General features: G+C 45.6%; 1 protein-coding gene and 2 non-coding genes across 3 annotated transcripts; 2 read left to right on the top strand and 1 right to left on the bottom strand.

Annotated features, from left to right (window-relative positions):
* The first annotated feature begins 2747 nt into the window (after positions 1-2747).
* LOC145339060 (small nucleolar RNA U3) lies at positions 2748-2964 on the top strand. Its single transcript, XR_013885946.1, has one exon. It is a non-coding gene; the product is annotated as a small nucleolar RNA U3 (small nucleolar RNA).
* A 1395-nt stretch (positions 2965-4359) lies between these two features.
* Positions 4360-4576, bottom strand: LOC145339061 (small nucleolar RNA U3). Its single transcript, XR_013885947.1, has one exon. It is a non-coding gene; the product is annotated as a small nucleolar RNA U3 (small nucleolar RNA).
* A 1011-nt stretch (positions 4577-5587) lies between these two features.
* On the top strand, positions 5588-13426 carry LOC145339058 (putative G-protein coupled receptor 139). Its single transcript, XM_080183482.1, has 2 exons — positions 5588-5729; positions 12528-13426. Exons 1-2 carry the CDS (start codon positions 5588-5590, stop codon positions 13424-13426), a joined length of 1041 nt encoding a protein of 346 aa, XP_080039608.1.
* Positions 13427-17281: the final 3855 nt, after the last annotated feature.

Genomic DNA, 17281 nt, shown 5'->3' with positions numbered 1-17281 from the left:
GTCAGTTAGGTGTGTCCCCTGTCAATTAGGAGTGTCCCCCTGTCAATTAGGAGTGTCCCCCTGTCAATTAGGAGTGTCCTCTGTCAATTAGGAGTGTCCCCCTGTCAATTAGGAGTGTCCCCTGTCAATTAGGAGTGTCCTCTGTCAATTAGGAGTGTCCCCCTGTCAATTAGCAGTGTCCCCCTGTCAATTAGGAGTGACCCCTGTCAATTAGGAGTGTCCCCTGTCAATTAGGAGTGTCCTCTGTCAATTAGGAGTGTCCCCCTGTCAATTAGGAGTGTCCCCTGTCAAATAGGAATGTCCCCTGTCAATTAGGAGTGTCCCCCTGTCAATTAGGAGTGTCCCCTGTCAATTAGGAGTGTCCTCTGTCAATTAGGAGTGTCCCCCTGTCAATTAGCAGTGTCCCCCTGTCAATTAGGAGTGACCCCTGTCAATTAGGAGTGTCCCCTGTCAATTAGGAGTGTCCTCTGTCAATTAGGAGTGTCCCCCTGTCAATTAGGAGTGTCCCCTGTCAATTAGGAGTGTCCTCTGTCAATTAGGAGTGTCCCCCTGTCAATTAGGAGTGTCCCCTGTCAATTAGGAGTGTCCTCTGTCAATTAGGAGTGTCCCCCTGTCAATTAGGAGTGTCCCCCTGTCAATTAGGAGTGTCCCCTGTCAAATAGGAATGTCCCCTGTCAATTAGGAGTGTCCCCCTGTCAATTAGGAGTGTTCCTGTCAATTAGGAGTCAACCTGTCAATTAGGAGTGTCCCCTGTCAATTAGGAGTGTCCCCTGTCAAATAGGAATGTCCCCTGTCAATTAGGAGTGTCCCCCCTGTCAATTAGGAGTGTCCCCTGTCAATTAGGAGTGTCCCCTGTCAATTAGGAGTGTCCTCTGTCAATTAGGAGTGTCCCCCTGTCAATTCGGAGTGTACCCCTGTCAATTAGGAGTGTCCCCTGTCAATTAGGAGTGTCCTCTGTCAATTAGGAGTGTCCCCCTGTCAATTAGGAGTGTCCCCCTGTCAATTAGGAGTGTCCCCTGTCAAATAGGAATGTCCCCTGTCAATTAGGAGTGTCCTCTGTCAATTAGGAGTGTCCTCTGTCAATTAGCAGTGTCCCCCTGTCAATTAGGAGTGACCCCTGTCAATTAGGAGTGTCCTCTGTCAATTAGGAGTGTCCTCTGTCAATTAGGAGTGTCCCCCTGTCAATTAGGAGTGTCCCCCTGTCAATTCGGAGTGTCCCCCTGTCAATTCGGAGTACCGGTGTGAGTGAAGACATTGGCAGCTGAGACCTTCTGACGAGAAGCTGGGAATTGTGTGGGAGAATCCTCCAGACACAACCACCCCCGCCTCACCCCCCTCACCCCCGTACAACAGCAATGGCTCTCTCTCTCTCTCCAAAGGCAAGCACTCAGGTGCTGCCAATCAATCTGCAGTGCAGGTTAGGTGGATAGACCATGGTAAATTGTCCCTTAGTGTCCCAAAGATGTGCAGGTTAGGGGGATAGACCATGGTAAATTGTCCGTTAGTGTCCAAAGATGTGTAGGTTAGGTCGATAGACCATGGTAAATTGTCCCTTACTGTCCCAAAGATGTGTAGGTTAGGGGGATAGACCATGGTAAATTGTCCCTTAGTGTCCAAAGATGTGTAGGTTAGGTCGATAGACCATGGTAAATTGTCCCTTACTGTCCCAAAGATGTGTAGGTTAGGTGGATAAACAATGCTAAATTGTCCCGTAGTGTCCAAAGATGTGTAGGTTAGAATGATTATCCCTGGTAAATGCGCGGGGTTAGAGTGGGGTCTGCTAGAGAGTTAGTACAGACTTGATGGGTTGAATGGCCTCCTTTTGTCCTACTGGAGCACCCTGGAGAAAACCCATGGAGACACTGGGGAAATGTGCAAACTCCACACAGTCACCCAAGGCTGGAATTGAACCTGGGTCCCTGGCGTTGTGAGGCAGCAGTGCTAACTACTGTTCCAGCCAAGTCTGCCTTTTTCCTGAAGCAAGGTTTCCCTCCCACTGGTGTGAGTGACGACATTGGCAGCTGAGTCTCTGATCACAAAAATACAGAGAAGTAAAAGTGGGAATATAACCAAGAGGTGACAAAGACATGAAAGAGTGTTTCTGTGGCAGATAAACTAAGGCAGGGACTGAGGAGGGAGATGTTACACTCTTTGTAATGACTATTTTGAAATGTCTGTTTTGTCCCTTTGAATGTTTTGAAGTACTCAGAGTGGAACATGATCTGTGCAGAAAACCTGAATATTATTGCACTCAATGTATGCCCATTTTTGAATGTTTGTGATGTCTTTTCAGATATTTGAGGAATAAAGTCTATTTCTGTAAAACAATGAGAGATGTTACTGAGGTGGGAACAGGCTGTCTTACTGATGATCCAGAGATGTGGTTGGAAACTCATTTCAGGGTCACATATGACACCAAGTTTACAGTCTGATTCACACTGATAGGGAGTTAGTTGCTGTGTTTTATGAAGAGTTAGACAATGATACAGTCTGTGTGTTGTGAGTGACACATATTTTAACTTTTGATGGTGGATTGAATATATTATGGAAATGAGAGTTTACAAATCTGATGGTTTCAATGTTCCATTTGGAAAAATAATCTGTTTTTGTATATTTAATTTGGTGTATAGTTGTAGGGGAATTAATTACAAAAATGTAAATAACAGAATCGATAAATGAGAGATGCAGCCTGTGAGCGTGATGTGTATCTGTGGTATTGGCAGCTGAGTTTCTGAGTGTTTGTCAGTGAGATTATACTCTTAGGGATCATTTCTATAGTGTTTTCCTAGAGAAATGTGTTTCTAAAGTGTGTGGTCTCACAATCCATGAGGAGGATTTCTAGTGTTCTCTTCTGAGCAGGAAGCTGGCACTGAGTGTTACTTTTAGTAACTGCTCAGTGTCATTGATGAGTGTTCCTTCTCTCTCTTGTAGAGAGGTGGAGGAAGAGAACACAGTCTGAGTGGATTGTCTGTAAAATTAACAAAAGGAAACATTTGATTTTGGAATTGTGTGTATGAGATATTACAGTGCAGAAAGAATTGTTCCTGTGCTCCTTCTGAAACACATGTCCCTTTTAATTGTATTTTCCCACACCTTGTATGCTGAGGTCTTTCAAATACTGATCTTAATTCTTAAGTGTAGAAGGTTCCGATTTGATTTGATTTATTATTGTCACATGGATTAGTATACAGTGAAAAGTATTGTTTCTTATCCATTATACAGACAAAGCATAGAGAAGGAAACCAGAGAGTGCAGAATGTAGTGTTACAGTTATAGCGAGGGTGTCGAGAAAGATCAACTTAGTGCGAGGTAGGTCCATTCAAAAGTCTGACAGCAGCAGGGAAGAAGCTGTTCTTGAGTCGGTCGGTACGTGACCTCAAACTTTTGTATCTTTTTCCCGACAGAAGATGGAAGAGAGAATGTCCGGGGTCATGGGGTCCTTAAATAGTATTATACAGTGAAGAATATTGTTTCCTGTGTGTTATAGAGACAAAGCATACCGTTCATAGAGAGGAAAGGAGAGGTTACAGAATGTAGTGTTACAGTCACAACTAGCATGTAAAGATCAACTTAATATGAGGTAGGTCCATTGTGTGTGACTTCAGACTTTTGTACCTTTTTCCCAATGGAACAAGGTGGAAAAGAGAATGTCCAGGGTGTATGTTGTCCTTGATTATCCCGGCTGCTTTTCTGAAGCAGCGGGAAGTGTAGACAGAGTTAATGGATGGGAGGCTGGTTTGCAGAATGGATTGAGCTACATTCACAACTCTTTGTAGTTCCTTGTGGTCTTGGACAGAGCAGGAGCCCAGACCAAGTTGTGATACAACCAGAAAGGATGCTTTCTACAGTGCACCTGTAAAAGCTGGTGAGAGTCACAGCGGACATGGCAAACTTCCTTCGCCTCCTGAGAAAGTAGAGGCATTGGTGGGGCTTTCTTAACCGTCGCATTGGTGTGAAGGGACTAGGACAGTGAAAATGTATTTCCTCTAATCCTCTCTACATTTCCTGCTACTTACCCTAAATCTATGTCCCCTGTTTACTAAAGGGAAAAGTTCCTTCCTGCCCACCCAATCTACCTCCCTCAGACTTTTGTACACCTTAATCTTGTCGACCATAACCACTCAACCATGGATCCCAAACACAATAGTGGCACGTTGGCACGGTGGTTAGCACTGATCACAGTTTGATCCACCCACTGTCAACCAGGATTTCCATTCTGTAAACCCACTGCCACCAAGACACCAACAGTATGTGTCACACACAGCAGCCCCCACTGGCACAGATAGACTGAAAATGAAGACCAGAGTTCACATTTTGAACACCCCCAACAAAACAACTTCCACAAAATTTTACAGACAATCCACTCAGACTGTGTTCCCTTCCTCCACCTCTTTACAAGAGAGAGAAAGAACACTCATCAATGACACTGAGCAGTTACTAAAAGTAACACTCAGTACCAGCTTCCTGCTCAGAAGAGAACACTAGAAATCCTCCTCATGGTTTGGGAGACCGCACACTTTAGAAACACATTTCTCTAGGAAAACACTATAGAAATGATCCCTAAGAGTATAATCTCACTGACAAACACACAGAAACTCAGCTGCCAATACCACAGATACACATCACGCTCACAGGCTGCATCTCTCATTTATCGATTCTGTTATTTACATTTTTGTAATTAATTCCCCTACAATTATACACCAAATTAAATATACAAAAACAGATTATTTTTCCAAATGGAACAAACGGGGGTCTGTACTCGGGGTCAGGTTTCAGGGACTGGGGTCTGTACTCGGGGTCAGGGTTCAGGGACTGGGGTCTGTACTCGGGGTCAGGGTTCAGGGACTGGGGTCTGTACTCGGGGTCAGGGTTCAGGGACTGGGGTCTGTACTCGGGGTCAGGGTTCAGGGACTGGGGTCTGTACTCGGGGTCAGGGTTCAGGGACTGGGGTCTGTACTCGGGGTCAGGGTTCAGGGACTGGGGTCTGTACTCGGGGTCAGGGTTCAGGGACTGGGGTCTGTACTCGGGGTCAGGGTTCAGGGACTGGGGTCTGTACTCGGGGTCAGGGTTCAGGGACTGGGGTCTGTACTCGGGGTCAGGGTTCAGGGACTGGGGTCTGTAGTCGGGGTCAGGGTTCAGGGACTGGGGTCTGTACTCGGGGTCAGGGTTCAGGGACTGGGGAGTAGAATTCCAGATTTTCACACTGCATCCCAGAACAACACTAAATAATACAGTAAATAATACAGCCTCCTCTTGTTTTACAACTGTGTTCAAGGACACAGTTCATTTCCATATTTTTTTCTTGTCTGTACTGTTGGGATTCCGTGAATTAATCGTTTGAATAGATTGCCAAACTCTTAACAGTTTGAACTGACTTTAAACACAACAAGCCATAAATCTGCTTTGTTCCACGATAAAGATGTGTCGCAGTAACAGTTTGTTCAGTGGCTGGAATTAAAGCAACCCCCCATGGACCCTCAGTGAATCACCAGAGGGTTTGCAGTTTGATATATCTGGGAGCTTCCATCTGACTCTGCCTGTGGATTTAGTGCTTCCTCATGGGAAGTGGGTTGAGGATCGAAGCAAAATGCTGGAGTATCACAGAGCAGTGACTTCCACAGAGAACCCAAGCTCCGTGCGGAACTTCTTGACGCGGCTGAAGATACGGTTTGTTTTTACGGACATACAGAAAATATACTATCCTCTTCTGGCTGCTTTCGGTGTTCCTTGTAAGTGACACTTCTCCCCTGTTATTTCTGTAACTCGTATTTCAATGTATCAGAGCTGGGTACAGTTGGTGAGTCCTGGTAACTCACAGTATCATGTTGTAATGGATCTTTTCAATTGCATGGTTGTTGTTATTATTTCTCAGCTTGTCATTGCCGTTAGTCCATCAGTTCAGTTTAGAAGGATGAGAGGGGATTGATTTGATTTGAATTATTATTGTCACGGTGAAAAGTATTGTTTCTTGTGTGCTATCAAGAAAAAGCAGACTGTTCATACAGAAGGAAAGGAGAGAATGCACAATGTAGTGTTACAGTCATAGCCAAGGTATGGAGACACATCAACTTAACATAATGTAGGTCTATTCAAAAGTCTGATGGTGGCAGGGAAGAAGCTATTCTTCAATCAGTTGGTACATGACCTCAGATTTCTGTATCTTTTTTTCCCGATGGAAGATGTTGGAAGAGAGAATGTCCGGGGGTGGGGTGGGGGGGTGACGTGGAGTCGTGGGTTAAGCTGGCTGCTTTCCCAAGGCAGCAGGAAGAGTAGACAGAGTCAACTGATGAGAGGTTGATTTTCGTGATGGGTTGGGCTACATTCATAACCTTTTGTAGCTTCTTGTGGTCTTGGGCAGAGCAGGAGCCCATATCAAGCTGTGATACAACTGGAAAGAATGAATGCTTTCTATGATGCATCTGTAAAAGATGGTGAGATTCGTAGCTGACATTCCAAATTTCCTTCATCTTCTAAGAAAATAAATGATTGGCAGGTTTTGTTAACTATAGTATTGTCATGGGGAATAGGACAGATTGTTGGGGATCTGAAGCTCTTGACCATTTCTACTTTGTCACCATTGATGTAATCAGGGGCAAGTCCTCCACTACCCTTCCTGAATTCGATGACTATCTCCTTCATTTTGTTGACACTGGGGGAGAGATTATTGACATCTCAGCAGTTCACGAGATTCTCGACCTCATTCCTATTCTCTGTATCATCGTTGTTTGATACTACACTGGTGTCATCAGTGACTTGAAAATGGAGTTGGCGTTGTTGGGGTGGGAGTGGATTTGGCAAAACAGTCAAAGGTGTTTAGGAGTGTGGTTGGGACTGAGGACACAGCCCTGTGGGGCACCGGTGTTGAGGATGAACATGGAGGATCAGTGTTCAGCCTGCCAAGAAACCTTCTTCACTGCTTTTCACATCATCAACATTGTTGAGTGACACTGTGTGTTCAACATTGTGTGTTTGCACATTCTATTAGAATTACATCAGATTAGAAAGATGAGGTGCCTGACATTTTTTATATCTAATGGACTCTGTGCTACTGTGTTATGAGGAATTAGAGGGCCAGTTCACATTAAGTTTAAATTTAAGCTTATTTATTAATTTATTTATTAATTTGTGTCACAATTAGGCTTACATTAACACTGCAATGAAGTTACTGTGAAAATCCCCTAGTCACCACACTCTGACACCTGTTTGTTTACATTGAGGGGAAATTCAGCACGGCCAATGCACCTAACCAGCGTGTTAATAATCAATGTAATCCAGCTAACCCTCATCTCTCTGAGGGCCCTCAACCTGCTGAATTCTCTCTCCCAGCAATCATTTAAATCTACCTCTTCGGATATTTTCATATTTATTGTGGCATTATATTCTTCTCAAATCATAAAATGACAAATATAGACATCATACTCCAATAATGCACCATAGTAATAGTTATTTGATTTAAAAAAATCATCTTCTCAGCACAGATCATAATTTACCAATGACAATAAAAACACAATGCTGTAGGTAAATACAATTGAATTTAGTATGTAAATACATGCTGAATTCAGCACGGCCAATTCACCAAACCAGCATTCTCTCACACAGTGGGAGGAAACGGGAGCGCCCGGAGGAAACCCACGCAGACTCAGGGAGAACATGCAGACCCCACACAGACAGTGACCCGAACCGGAATCCAAATCCAGGTCCCTGTCCTTGCACAGCCATTGCAAGGATGTCAGCTAAAATGAGCTGTCTCTATTTTATTTACCTCTATTTTATTTTCTCACACTGTTATTCTCTTTAAATCATTAGTCAAATCGGTTCTCAACCTCACTGTTTCAATACTTTTAATTAGCCTTGGATGCTATTTGCTTGCTGCATAAAGCAGAAAATTGTCATTTCCCCTTTGGAATTTTAGTCAATGTCATTAATCTGATGGCAGGATGTCACAGTGGTTATCACTGCTCCCTCACAGCACTGGGGAGCCAGGTTTGATTCCCGGCTCGGGTCACTGTCTGCGTGGAGGCTCCACATTCTCCACCATGTCTGTATGGGATCCCTCCCGGTGCTTCAGTTTCCTCCTAAAGTCTGAATGATGTGCTGCTTAGATGCAATGGCCATGTCAAACTCTCCCTCAGTCTACCCAAACAGGCGCCAGAGTGAGGCGCCTAGGGGATTTTCACAGTAACTTCATTGCACTGTTAATGTAAGCCAACTTGTTAATAGAAACATAGAAATCCCACAGTACAGAAAGAGGCCATTTGGCCCATCCAGTCTGTACTGACCACAATCCCACCCAGGCCCTTCCACAATATCCGTACATATTTACCCATTAATCCCTCTAACCGAGACATTTTTCGGACACTACAGGCAATTTTTTTTTAGCACGGCCAATCAAACTAACCCACACATTTTTGAACGGTGGGAGGAAACCGGAGCATCGGGAGGAAACCCACGCAGACACAAGGAGAATGTGCAAACTCCACACAGACAGTGACCTGAGCTGGGTATCAAACCCAGGTCCCAGGAGCTGTGAAGCAGCAGTGCTAACCCACTGTGCTACTGTGCCATCCTTTGTGACACTATTAAATAAACTTTTGGTGCATTATTGGAGTATGGTGTCTATATTTGTCATTTTATGATTTCAGAAGAATATAATGCCACAATAAATATGAAATTATCCGAAGAGGTAGATTTAAATGATTGCTGGGAGAGAGAATTCAGCAGGTTGAGGGCCCTCAGAGAGATGAGCGTTGGGTGGATTGCATTGATTATCAAATGACTTTAAGTAACCCAAATCATAGAATCCCTACAGTGCAGAAGGAGGCCATTTGGCCCATCGAGTCTGCACCAGCAGCATTCCCTCCCAGGCCCTATCGCTGTAGTGCCACACATTTACCCTGCTAATCCCCCCCCGACACTAAAGGGCAATGTAGCTTGAACAATCCACCTAATTCACACATGTTTGGACGCTAAGGGATGATTTAGCATGGCCAATTCACCTAAACCACACGCCATAGAGCACTGAGGGACAATTTAGCATGGCCAATCTACCTAACCTGCACATTGTGGGGCATTGAGTGATGATTTAGCACGGTCAATCCACACAACCAGCGTGCCTTTGCATACTGAATCGACCTGAATAGAATCTCGACAGTGCAGAAGGATTCAGCCCATTGAGGTTAGCACCGATGGAGCATCACAGCCTGGCCCAATCCCTTATTTTCCCCTCTAATCCCACTAATTTACACATCTTGGGACACTAAGGGACAATTTAACATGGCCAAATCACTTAACCTGCACATCTTTGGAGTGTGGGAGGAAACCGGAGCATGGGCGAAAACCCACATAGACATGGGGAGAATGTACTGACACCACACAGATAGTGAGTCAAGCTGGGAATTGAAGCTGGTTCCCTGGCGCTGTGAGGCAGAAGTACTAATAACTGTGCTGCTGCTATATTCTGATTTATTTATAAATTTCCTGTTACTATGTATTTGATGATGGATTCAAGCATAGACGTCAGGCTAACCAGCGAATTGTTTCCTGCATTTAATCTCTGTCCTTTTCTGTTACATTTGGGAAGGGGTGTCACGGATTTCATACATGTCATCATAAAGACCATCATCGACTTCAGATATTCTCTTCCTTATAGACAGAGTGGAAAGTCTGCAGAGGGATCTGGATAGGCTGAGCGAGTGGGCGAGGACCTGGCAGATGGAGTACAATGTTAGCAAGTGTGAGGTTATCCACTTTGGCAGAAATAATAATAGGAGGGATTACTATTTAAAGGGTGAAAAGCTGCAGCATGTGTGCAGAGGGACCTGGGGGTCCTTGTGCATGAGTCACAAAAACCCAGTCTGCAGGTGCAGCAGGTGATCAGGAAGGCGAATGGGATGCTGGCCTTTATAGCGAGGGGGATAGAATATAAAAGCAGGGAGGTTTTGCTGCAACTGTACAGGGTACAGGTGAGGCTGCAACTGGAGTACTGTGTGCAGCTTTGGTCGCCGCACTTGCGCAAGGCTATTTTGGCCTTGGAGGGAGTGCAGAGGAGGTTCACTAGGCTGATACCGGAGATAAGAGGGTTGGACTATGAAGAGATACTAAATAGACTGGGTCTGTACTCATTGGAGTTTAGAAAGTTGAGGTGGATCTTACAGAGATGTATAAGATAATGAAAGGGATGGATAGGGTAGGGGTAGAGAGATTCTTCCCACTCAGAAAGGATCGCAGGACTAGAGGACACAGCCTCAAGATAAGGGGGGGGGGTGCAGTTTAGATCGGAGTTGAGGAGGAACTTCTTCACTCAAAGGGTAGTGAATCTCTGGAATTCTCTGCCCGTTGAAGTGGTGGAAGCTGCCTCGCTAAATATATTTAAGTCACGGGTAGGTGGGTTTCTGATAGACAAGGGAATTAAGGGTTATGGGGAGAAAGCGGGAAAGTGGAACTGATCCACTTCAGATCAGCCATGATCTTATTGAATGGCGGGGCAGGCTCGAAGGGGTAGATGGCCGACTCCTGCTCCTATTTCTTATGTTCTTATGTTTATTTAATAATGCCAAAAGTTTATTTAATAGTGTCACAAAGGATGGCATGGTGGCACAGTGGGTTAGCACTGCTGCTTCACAGCTCCTGGGACCTGGGTTTGATACCCAGCTCAGGTCACTGTCTGTGTGGAGTTTGCACATTCTCCTTGTGTCTGCGTGGGTTTCCTCCCGATGCTCCGGTTTCCTCCCACCGTTCAAAAATGTGTGGGTTAGTTTGATTGGCCGTGCTAAAAAAAAATTGCCTGTAGTGTCCGAAAAATGTCTCGGTTAGAGGGATTAATGGGTAAATATGTACGGATATTGTGGAAGGGCCTGGGTGGGATTGTGGTCAGTACAGACTGGATGGGCCAAATGGCCTCTTTCTGTACTGTGGGATAATCCGCCTAACCAGCATTTCCTTGGACCCTATGGGGAAATGTCACATGGCCAATCCACCTAACCTGCAAATCTTTAAACACTAAGGGCCAATTTAGCTCAACCAATCCACCTAACATGCACTCTTTGGAAACTAAGGGACAATTTTGCACAACCAATGCTCCTAACCTACACATCTTTGGAATCTAAGGGCCAATTTAGCATGGCAAATCCACCCCTTGCACATTTTGTATAGTTATCAGGCACTTAGCATGGCCAAACTCCCTAATCTGCACTTCTTGGACAATAATGGTCAATTTAACATGGCCAATGCACCTAACCTACAAATCTTTGGACACTAAAGGGCAATTTAACATGACCAATCCACCTAATCTACACATCTTTGGACACTAAAGGGCAATTTAGCATGTCCAATCCACCCATTTGCTCTGCAGTGCCATAGACTTTGGGTTCATTTCTGGCCTTGGGTCACTGCCTGTGTGAAGGCTGCATGTTCTCCCCTTGTCTGCATGTGTCTTCTTCCGCACGCCAAAGATTTGGCAGGTTTGGCTGATTGGCTATGCTAAATTGCCCCTTAGTGTCAGTGGGACTAGCAGGGTAAATACGTGTAGTTAAGGGGCTGGGTGTAACTGTGTTTGATTCAGGCTCAATTAGCCAAATGGGCTCCTTCTGCATTGTAGTAATTCTCTGATCTATTCTCAGGTTTTATTCAGAGCAGACTCAATTATTATCCCATCTTGCAAGTATCATTAAAAATCTATCCTTGCCAAAACCAATTAGATTTCATGATGTTTTTTATTCATTCATGGCCAGCATTTATTGCCTGTCCCTAGTTATTTGAGGGCAGCTGAGAGTCAACCACATTGCTGTGGTTCCAGAGCCAGACCAGGTAAGGACGGCAGATTTCCTTCCCTTAAGGGACCAGATGGGTTTTTCTGACCATCGAGAATGGTTTTATGGCCACAGTGGATTTTTAATTCCAGATCTTTCTTTTTCTTGATTCCCGAACTGACATTGGTGAAACAACAGCGATGATTGAAAGCAAAATACTGCAGATGCTGGAATCTGAAATAAAAACAGAAACTGCTGGAAACTCCAGGTGACCTGATAGAGGTTTATAAGATTATGAGTGGCACAGACAGTGTGGATAGTTAGAGGCTCTTTCCTGGGGTAGAAAAGAGAAATACAAGGGGACATCGGTTTAAGGTGCATGGGGAAAAGTGTAGAGGAGATGTGCGAGGTAAGTTTTTGTTTTGCAGAGGATGGTGAATGTCTGGAACTGGAATGCCTGGGTGGGAGCAGGAGTGATAGTGGCAATAAAGGATATTCTCAGCAAATACATGGATTGGATGGGAACGGAAGGATACAGAGTCTGTTAGTGCATACAGTTTTAGTTTAGAGAGGCATCACGATTGGTGGGCTGAAGGACCTATTTCTGTATTATGTTGTTCTTTGCTTTTTCTCTGTCTGACAGCATCTGTGGAGAGAGAATAGAGCCAATGTTCCGAGTCTGGATTACCTTTTATCAGAGCGATGAGATTAAGTTACTAATAACTCCATGAATGGATGCCTTTTCTCTTAATCTGCCCCAACCTCTTTACTCCCTTACAGTTAACATGGTGGTGATTCTGATCCTGTCTCGGGGGAAGTGTGGTTTGTCCAAATGTGCCACCAGATACCTGGTAGCCATGGCAACAGCTGATCTCCTGGTCATCATTGTCGATCTGATATGGAGGCACATTCCCGCTGTTTACCGTCAGGAATTCAATTTCATGAGAATGGTGCCGGTGTGCAATATCCACGCCGCACTACTTTACGCTGTTACTGACTGTTCTGTGTGGTTCACAGTTAGCTTCACATTCGATCGATATGTCACCATTTGCTGTCAGAAGCTGAAAGCCAAATACTGCTCGGAGAAAACTGCACTTGTGGTTTTATCGACAATAGCTGTGTTCTTTTCTCTAAAAAATATTTGCTGGTGTTTTATGTATACAAATAAATACTGGCTCATTAACCAGTCCTGGTTCTGTGCTGTATCACAAATCATTGCCGAGTCAGAAGTGTGGGGTGCCATCGAATTTTTTCATTACATTTTAACGCCATGTATTCCATTTGTCTTGATCTTGTTGTTCAATGCCTTAACTGTCAGGTACATTTTTCTGACTAACCGAGCCCGTAAGAAACTCCGGTGCCATATCACTGGTGAGAGTCCCAGTGATCCAGAGATGGAGAGTCGCAGGAAGTCCATGATTGCCTTGTATGCTATCTCAGGGAACTTCATTCTGCTGTGGGCGGTCTACATGGTATATAATATTTATTGGCGGATGGGTTACCTGGGCTATGAGGTGGTGTATTTACATGTTTACATCCGTGAGTTGGGCTTCATGCTTCAGCTCTTGGGCTGTTGCACCAACACCTGCATTTATGCAGTTTTGCAACGCAAATTCAGAGAAGAGTTAAGGCTCCTGTTAACTTGTTCCTTTGTACAAATGAAACATATGGACAAATAAAAGAACTCCCCTCTCATTTCAATTACATCTGTGTCATTACTTTTCAATTTTGCATTGGGTTCCACGTACTGTCATGGCTATAAATGACAATAGATTCACAGAATATGATCACTACAGTGCAGAAGGCCATTTGGCCTATTGACTCTGCACCCACAGCAAGCCCACACAGTCCCGAACCCCCACCTATTTACATTTTTAATCAACTGATAATAAAGGGCAATTTGGTGTAGCCAATTAACCTAACCCACACATCTCTGGGCAATCAGCTGAAATTTAGCACGGCCAATGAACCTACCCTGCATATTTTTAAACACTAAGGAGAAGTTTATCATGTCCAATCAACCTAACCAATACATATTTGGACATTAAGGGGTAATTTAGCGTGGCTAATCCACCTAATCTACACATCTTTGGAGACTAAGGTGCAGTTCAGCATGACCCCCCCACCCCACACCAAAAAACAAAGAACAGCACAGCACGGGAAACAGGCCCTTCGGCCCTACAAGCCCACGCCACCCATTTTAACATTCAGTGAGTGCCTTATTCAAGTCTTTCGTCGATTGTTGACGATTTTGTCTACCTCTAGTGGAACTCCACAATAAGGGGGGTGCAAATTTAGGGAATTGTAGGTGTGCCAGATTAAGGGAGATCCAATTCAGGGACAATTTATTGACACCAATCAGCCTAAAAAGCACATTTTTGGGATGTGGGAGGAAACCGGAGCACCGGGAGAAAACCCACACAAGCACGGGGAGAATGTGCAAACTCCCACAGACACCGAGCCAAGCCGGAGATCTGACCCGGGCCCCTGTAACAGTACAGCAAACAGTGATAGTCACTGAGCTGTCGTGTTAGACTCCAGCTTTTATACTCTATATCCCTTCCTATAAAGGCACGTATACCATAGGCCTTCTTCACCACCTTCTCCACCTTCAAGGACTTGTGAACTTGCACACCTAGGTCCCTCTGTGTTTCTATACTCTTAATAGCCCTACCATTTATTGTATAACTCCCTCCTACATTATTTCTTCCAAAATGCATCACCTCACATTTATCTGGATTAAATTCCATCTGCCATTTCTCCACCCAATTTACCAGCCTATCTATATCCCGCTGTATTGTCCGACACTGCTCCTCACTATCAGCAAGTCCAGTCGTCTCCGTGTCATCTGCGGACTTGCTGATCACACCAGTTACTCCCTCTTCCAAATCATTTATATATATCACAAATAGCAGATGTCCCAGTACTGAGCCCTGCGGAACACCACTAGTCATGATGTGGGTATGCCGGCGTTGGACTGGCGTAAACACAGTAAAAAGTCTGACAACACCAGGTTTTAGTCCAACCTATTTATTTGATAATATTCTCACTAGCTTTCGAGGGGACAGCCTCTTCGTCAGGTGAATGGAGAGGCTGTCCCCTCGAAAGCTAGTGAGAATATTATCAAATAAATAGGTTGGACTAAAACCTGGTGTTGTCAGACTTTTTACTGTGTGAACACCACTAGTCACAGACCTCCAGCTAGAAAAAGATCCTCCCACTGCTACCCTCTCTCTCCTGTGACCAAGCCAGTTCTCAACCCATCTGGCCATCTGTCCATGAGCCTTAACCTTTTTCACCAACCTACCATGAGGGACTTTGTCAAACGCCTTACTGAAATCCATATAGACGACATCCACAGCTCGTCCTTCATCAACCGTTTTTGTCACTTCCTCAAAAAATTCCACCAGATTTGTAAGGCACAACCTCCCCTTTACAAAGCCACGTTGCCTGTCACTAATCAGATTGACATGTTCTAAATGTGCATACAACCTATCTGAGAATCCTCTCTGACAACTTCACTACCACTGACGTCAAGCTCACCGGCCTATAGTTACCCGGGTTATCCCTGCTACCCTTTATAAACAACGGTACCACATTCACTTTCCTCCAGTCCTCAGGGAACTCATCTGTGTCCAAAGAAGAGACAAAGATTTCCGTCAGAGGCCCAGCAATTTCATCTCATCTCCCTGAGCAGTCTAGGATAAATGCCATCGGGCCCCGGAGATTTATCAGTTTTAATGCTACCTAAAAACCCGAACACTTCCTCCCTCGTAATGGATATTTTCTCCAATGGGTCAACAACTCCCTCAGAGACACTTCCAGACAACAAGTCCCTCTCCTTCGTGAATACTGACGTAAAGTATTCATTCAGAATCTCCCCCATTCCCTCGGGCTCTAAGCACAATTCCCCACGTCTGTCCCTGAGAGGACCGATTTTACCCCTAGCCGCCCTTTTGTTCTTAAGATAGGAGTAAAACGCCTTTGGATTCTCCTTAACCCTACCTGCCAAAGCCATCTCATGCCCCCTTTTTGCTCTCCTAACTCCCCGTTTGAGATCCCTCCTACTCTCTCTGTATTCCTCCAACACTCTCTCCGTTCCCAGCTGCTTAGACCTGACATACGCCTCTCGTTTCTTCCTGACCAATTCCTCAATATCCCTAGTAATCCACGGTTCCCTAATCCTACCTTTCCCATCCTTTCTCCTAACCGGCACATGCCTTTCCTGCACCCTTTGCAGTTTTCCCTTGAAAGACTCCCACATGCCTAACGTGGTCTTGCCTTCCAACAGCCTATCCCAGTCTGTATCCCTAAGCTCCTGCCTAATCCGGCTGTATCTAGCCTTCCCCCAATTTAGCACCCTCCCCTTAGGACAGCTCTCATCTTTTTCCATTCGTATCCGAAAGTAGACTGAGTTGTGGTCACTGTTAGCCACATGTTCACCTACTGCAACCTCAACCACCTGACCCGGCTCATTTCCCAGAACTAAATCCAGTATAGCCCCCTCTCTAGTCGGGCTGTCTACATACTGCTCCAAGGACCCTTCCAATACACATCTTACGAGTTCCTCCCTGTCCAAACCCCCAGCTCTAGGCACCTTCCGATCCACCCCATTTAGACTTCCCCTGACCTCCAACTCACTCCCACTCCCAGTGCCTGAGCTGTCTCTCTCCTCCCCACCCCACCTCCATACTAGTTTAAACCCTGCCTAAACACTCCAGCCAACCTCCCAGCTAAAATATGTGTCCCCTTCCCATTTAAGTGTTCCCTATCCCTCTTATACAAGTGCCCTTCCTTTGCAAAATCTTCCCAATGGTTAACAAAACTAAACCCCTCTGTCCTGCACCAATCCCTCAGCCACACATTATCTCATTATTTTTATCCCTGCTATTGCTGGGCACTGGCAGCAGCCCAGAGATCGCCACCCTGGAGGCCCTACACTTCAGCCTGGCTCCCAACTCCCTGAACTGCCTACGTATATCCCCCCTACTCTTCCTTCCTGTGTCCCTCTCTCCTAGATGTACAATTACATCCGCCCCTTGGCCCTTCCAAATTCCCTCTACCCTCTCCGACACATCCTGCACCCCTGTTCCAGGGAGGCAGACCACCATCCTGGAGTCCCGCTTTTGCCCACAGAACCGCCTATCAATCCCTCTAACCCTCCCGTCCCCCACCACTATCTCACATCCAGCCCCCTTCCTTCCCTCGGAGGCATTTTCCTCTTCCCCTCGTGCCCTTTCCACCTCAGTTGGTGCCTTACCCCCGCTATCTTGAGAGACTCCCCCTGGGTAGCCTTTCGAACATTACTCCTCGTCTTTCTCCCTTCCTAACTGTAACCCACCCATCCCCCCTCCCCCCAACACCACACCCCCAGCCCCCATCCTCCCCCCACCCTCCCCTCACCCACACCCCCCTCTCCCCACCCACCGCACCCTCCCCCCAACCCCCCCCACCCTCTCCTCCAATCCCCCAACCCCCCCCCCCACCATCCACCCCACCACTCCCCTCCCCCACCACCCCCCCTCCCTCCCCAC

The sequence above is a fragment of the Carcharhinus amblyrhynchos genome, unplaced genomic scaffold (genome assembly GCF_965287045.1).
Source record: "Carcharhinus amblyrhynchos unplaced genomic scaffold, sCarAmb.v2.hapA chromosome_302, whole genome shotgun sequence".
NCBI lineage: Eukaryota > Metazoa > Chordata > Chondrichthyes > Carcharhiniformes > Carcharhinidae > Carcharhinus > Carcharhinus amblyrhynchos.
Note: the sequence above shows the minus strand (reverse complement) of the source record. Positions and strands in the feature narration are given on the sequence as shown.

Coding starts and splice junctions, on each gene's coding strand:
- LOC145339058 (XM_080183482.1), top strand. CDS start 5,588: ATGCTGGAGTATCACAGAGCAGTGACTTCCACAGAGAACCCAAGCTCC. Junction 5,730..12,527: donor GGCTGCTTTCGGTGTTCCTT/GTAAGTGACACT, acceptor ACTCCCTTACAG/TTAACATGGTGGTGATTCTG.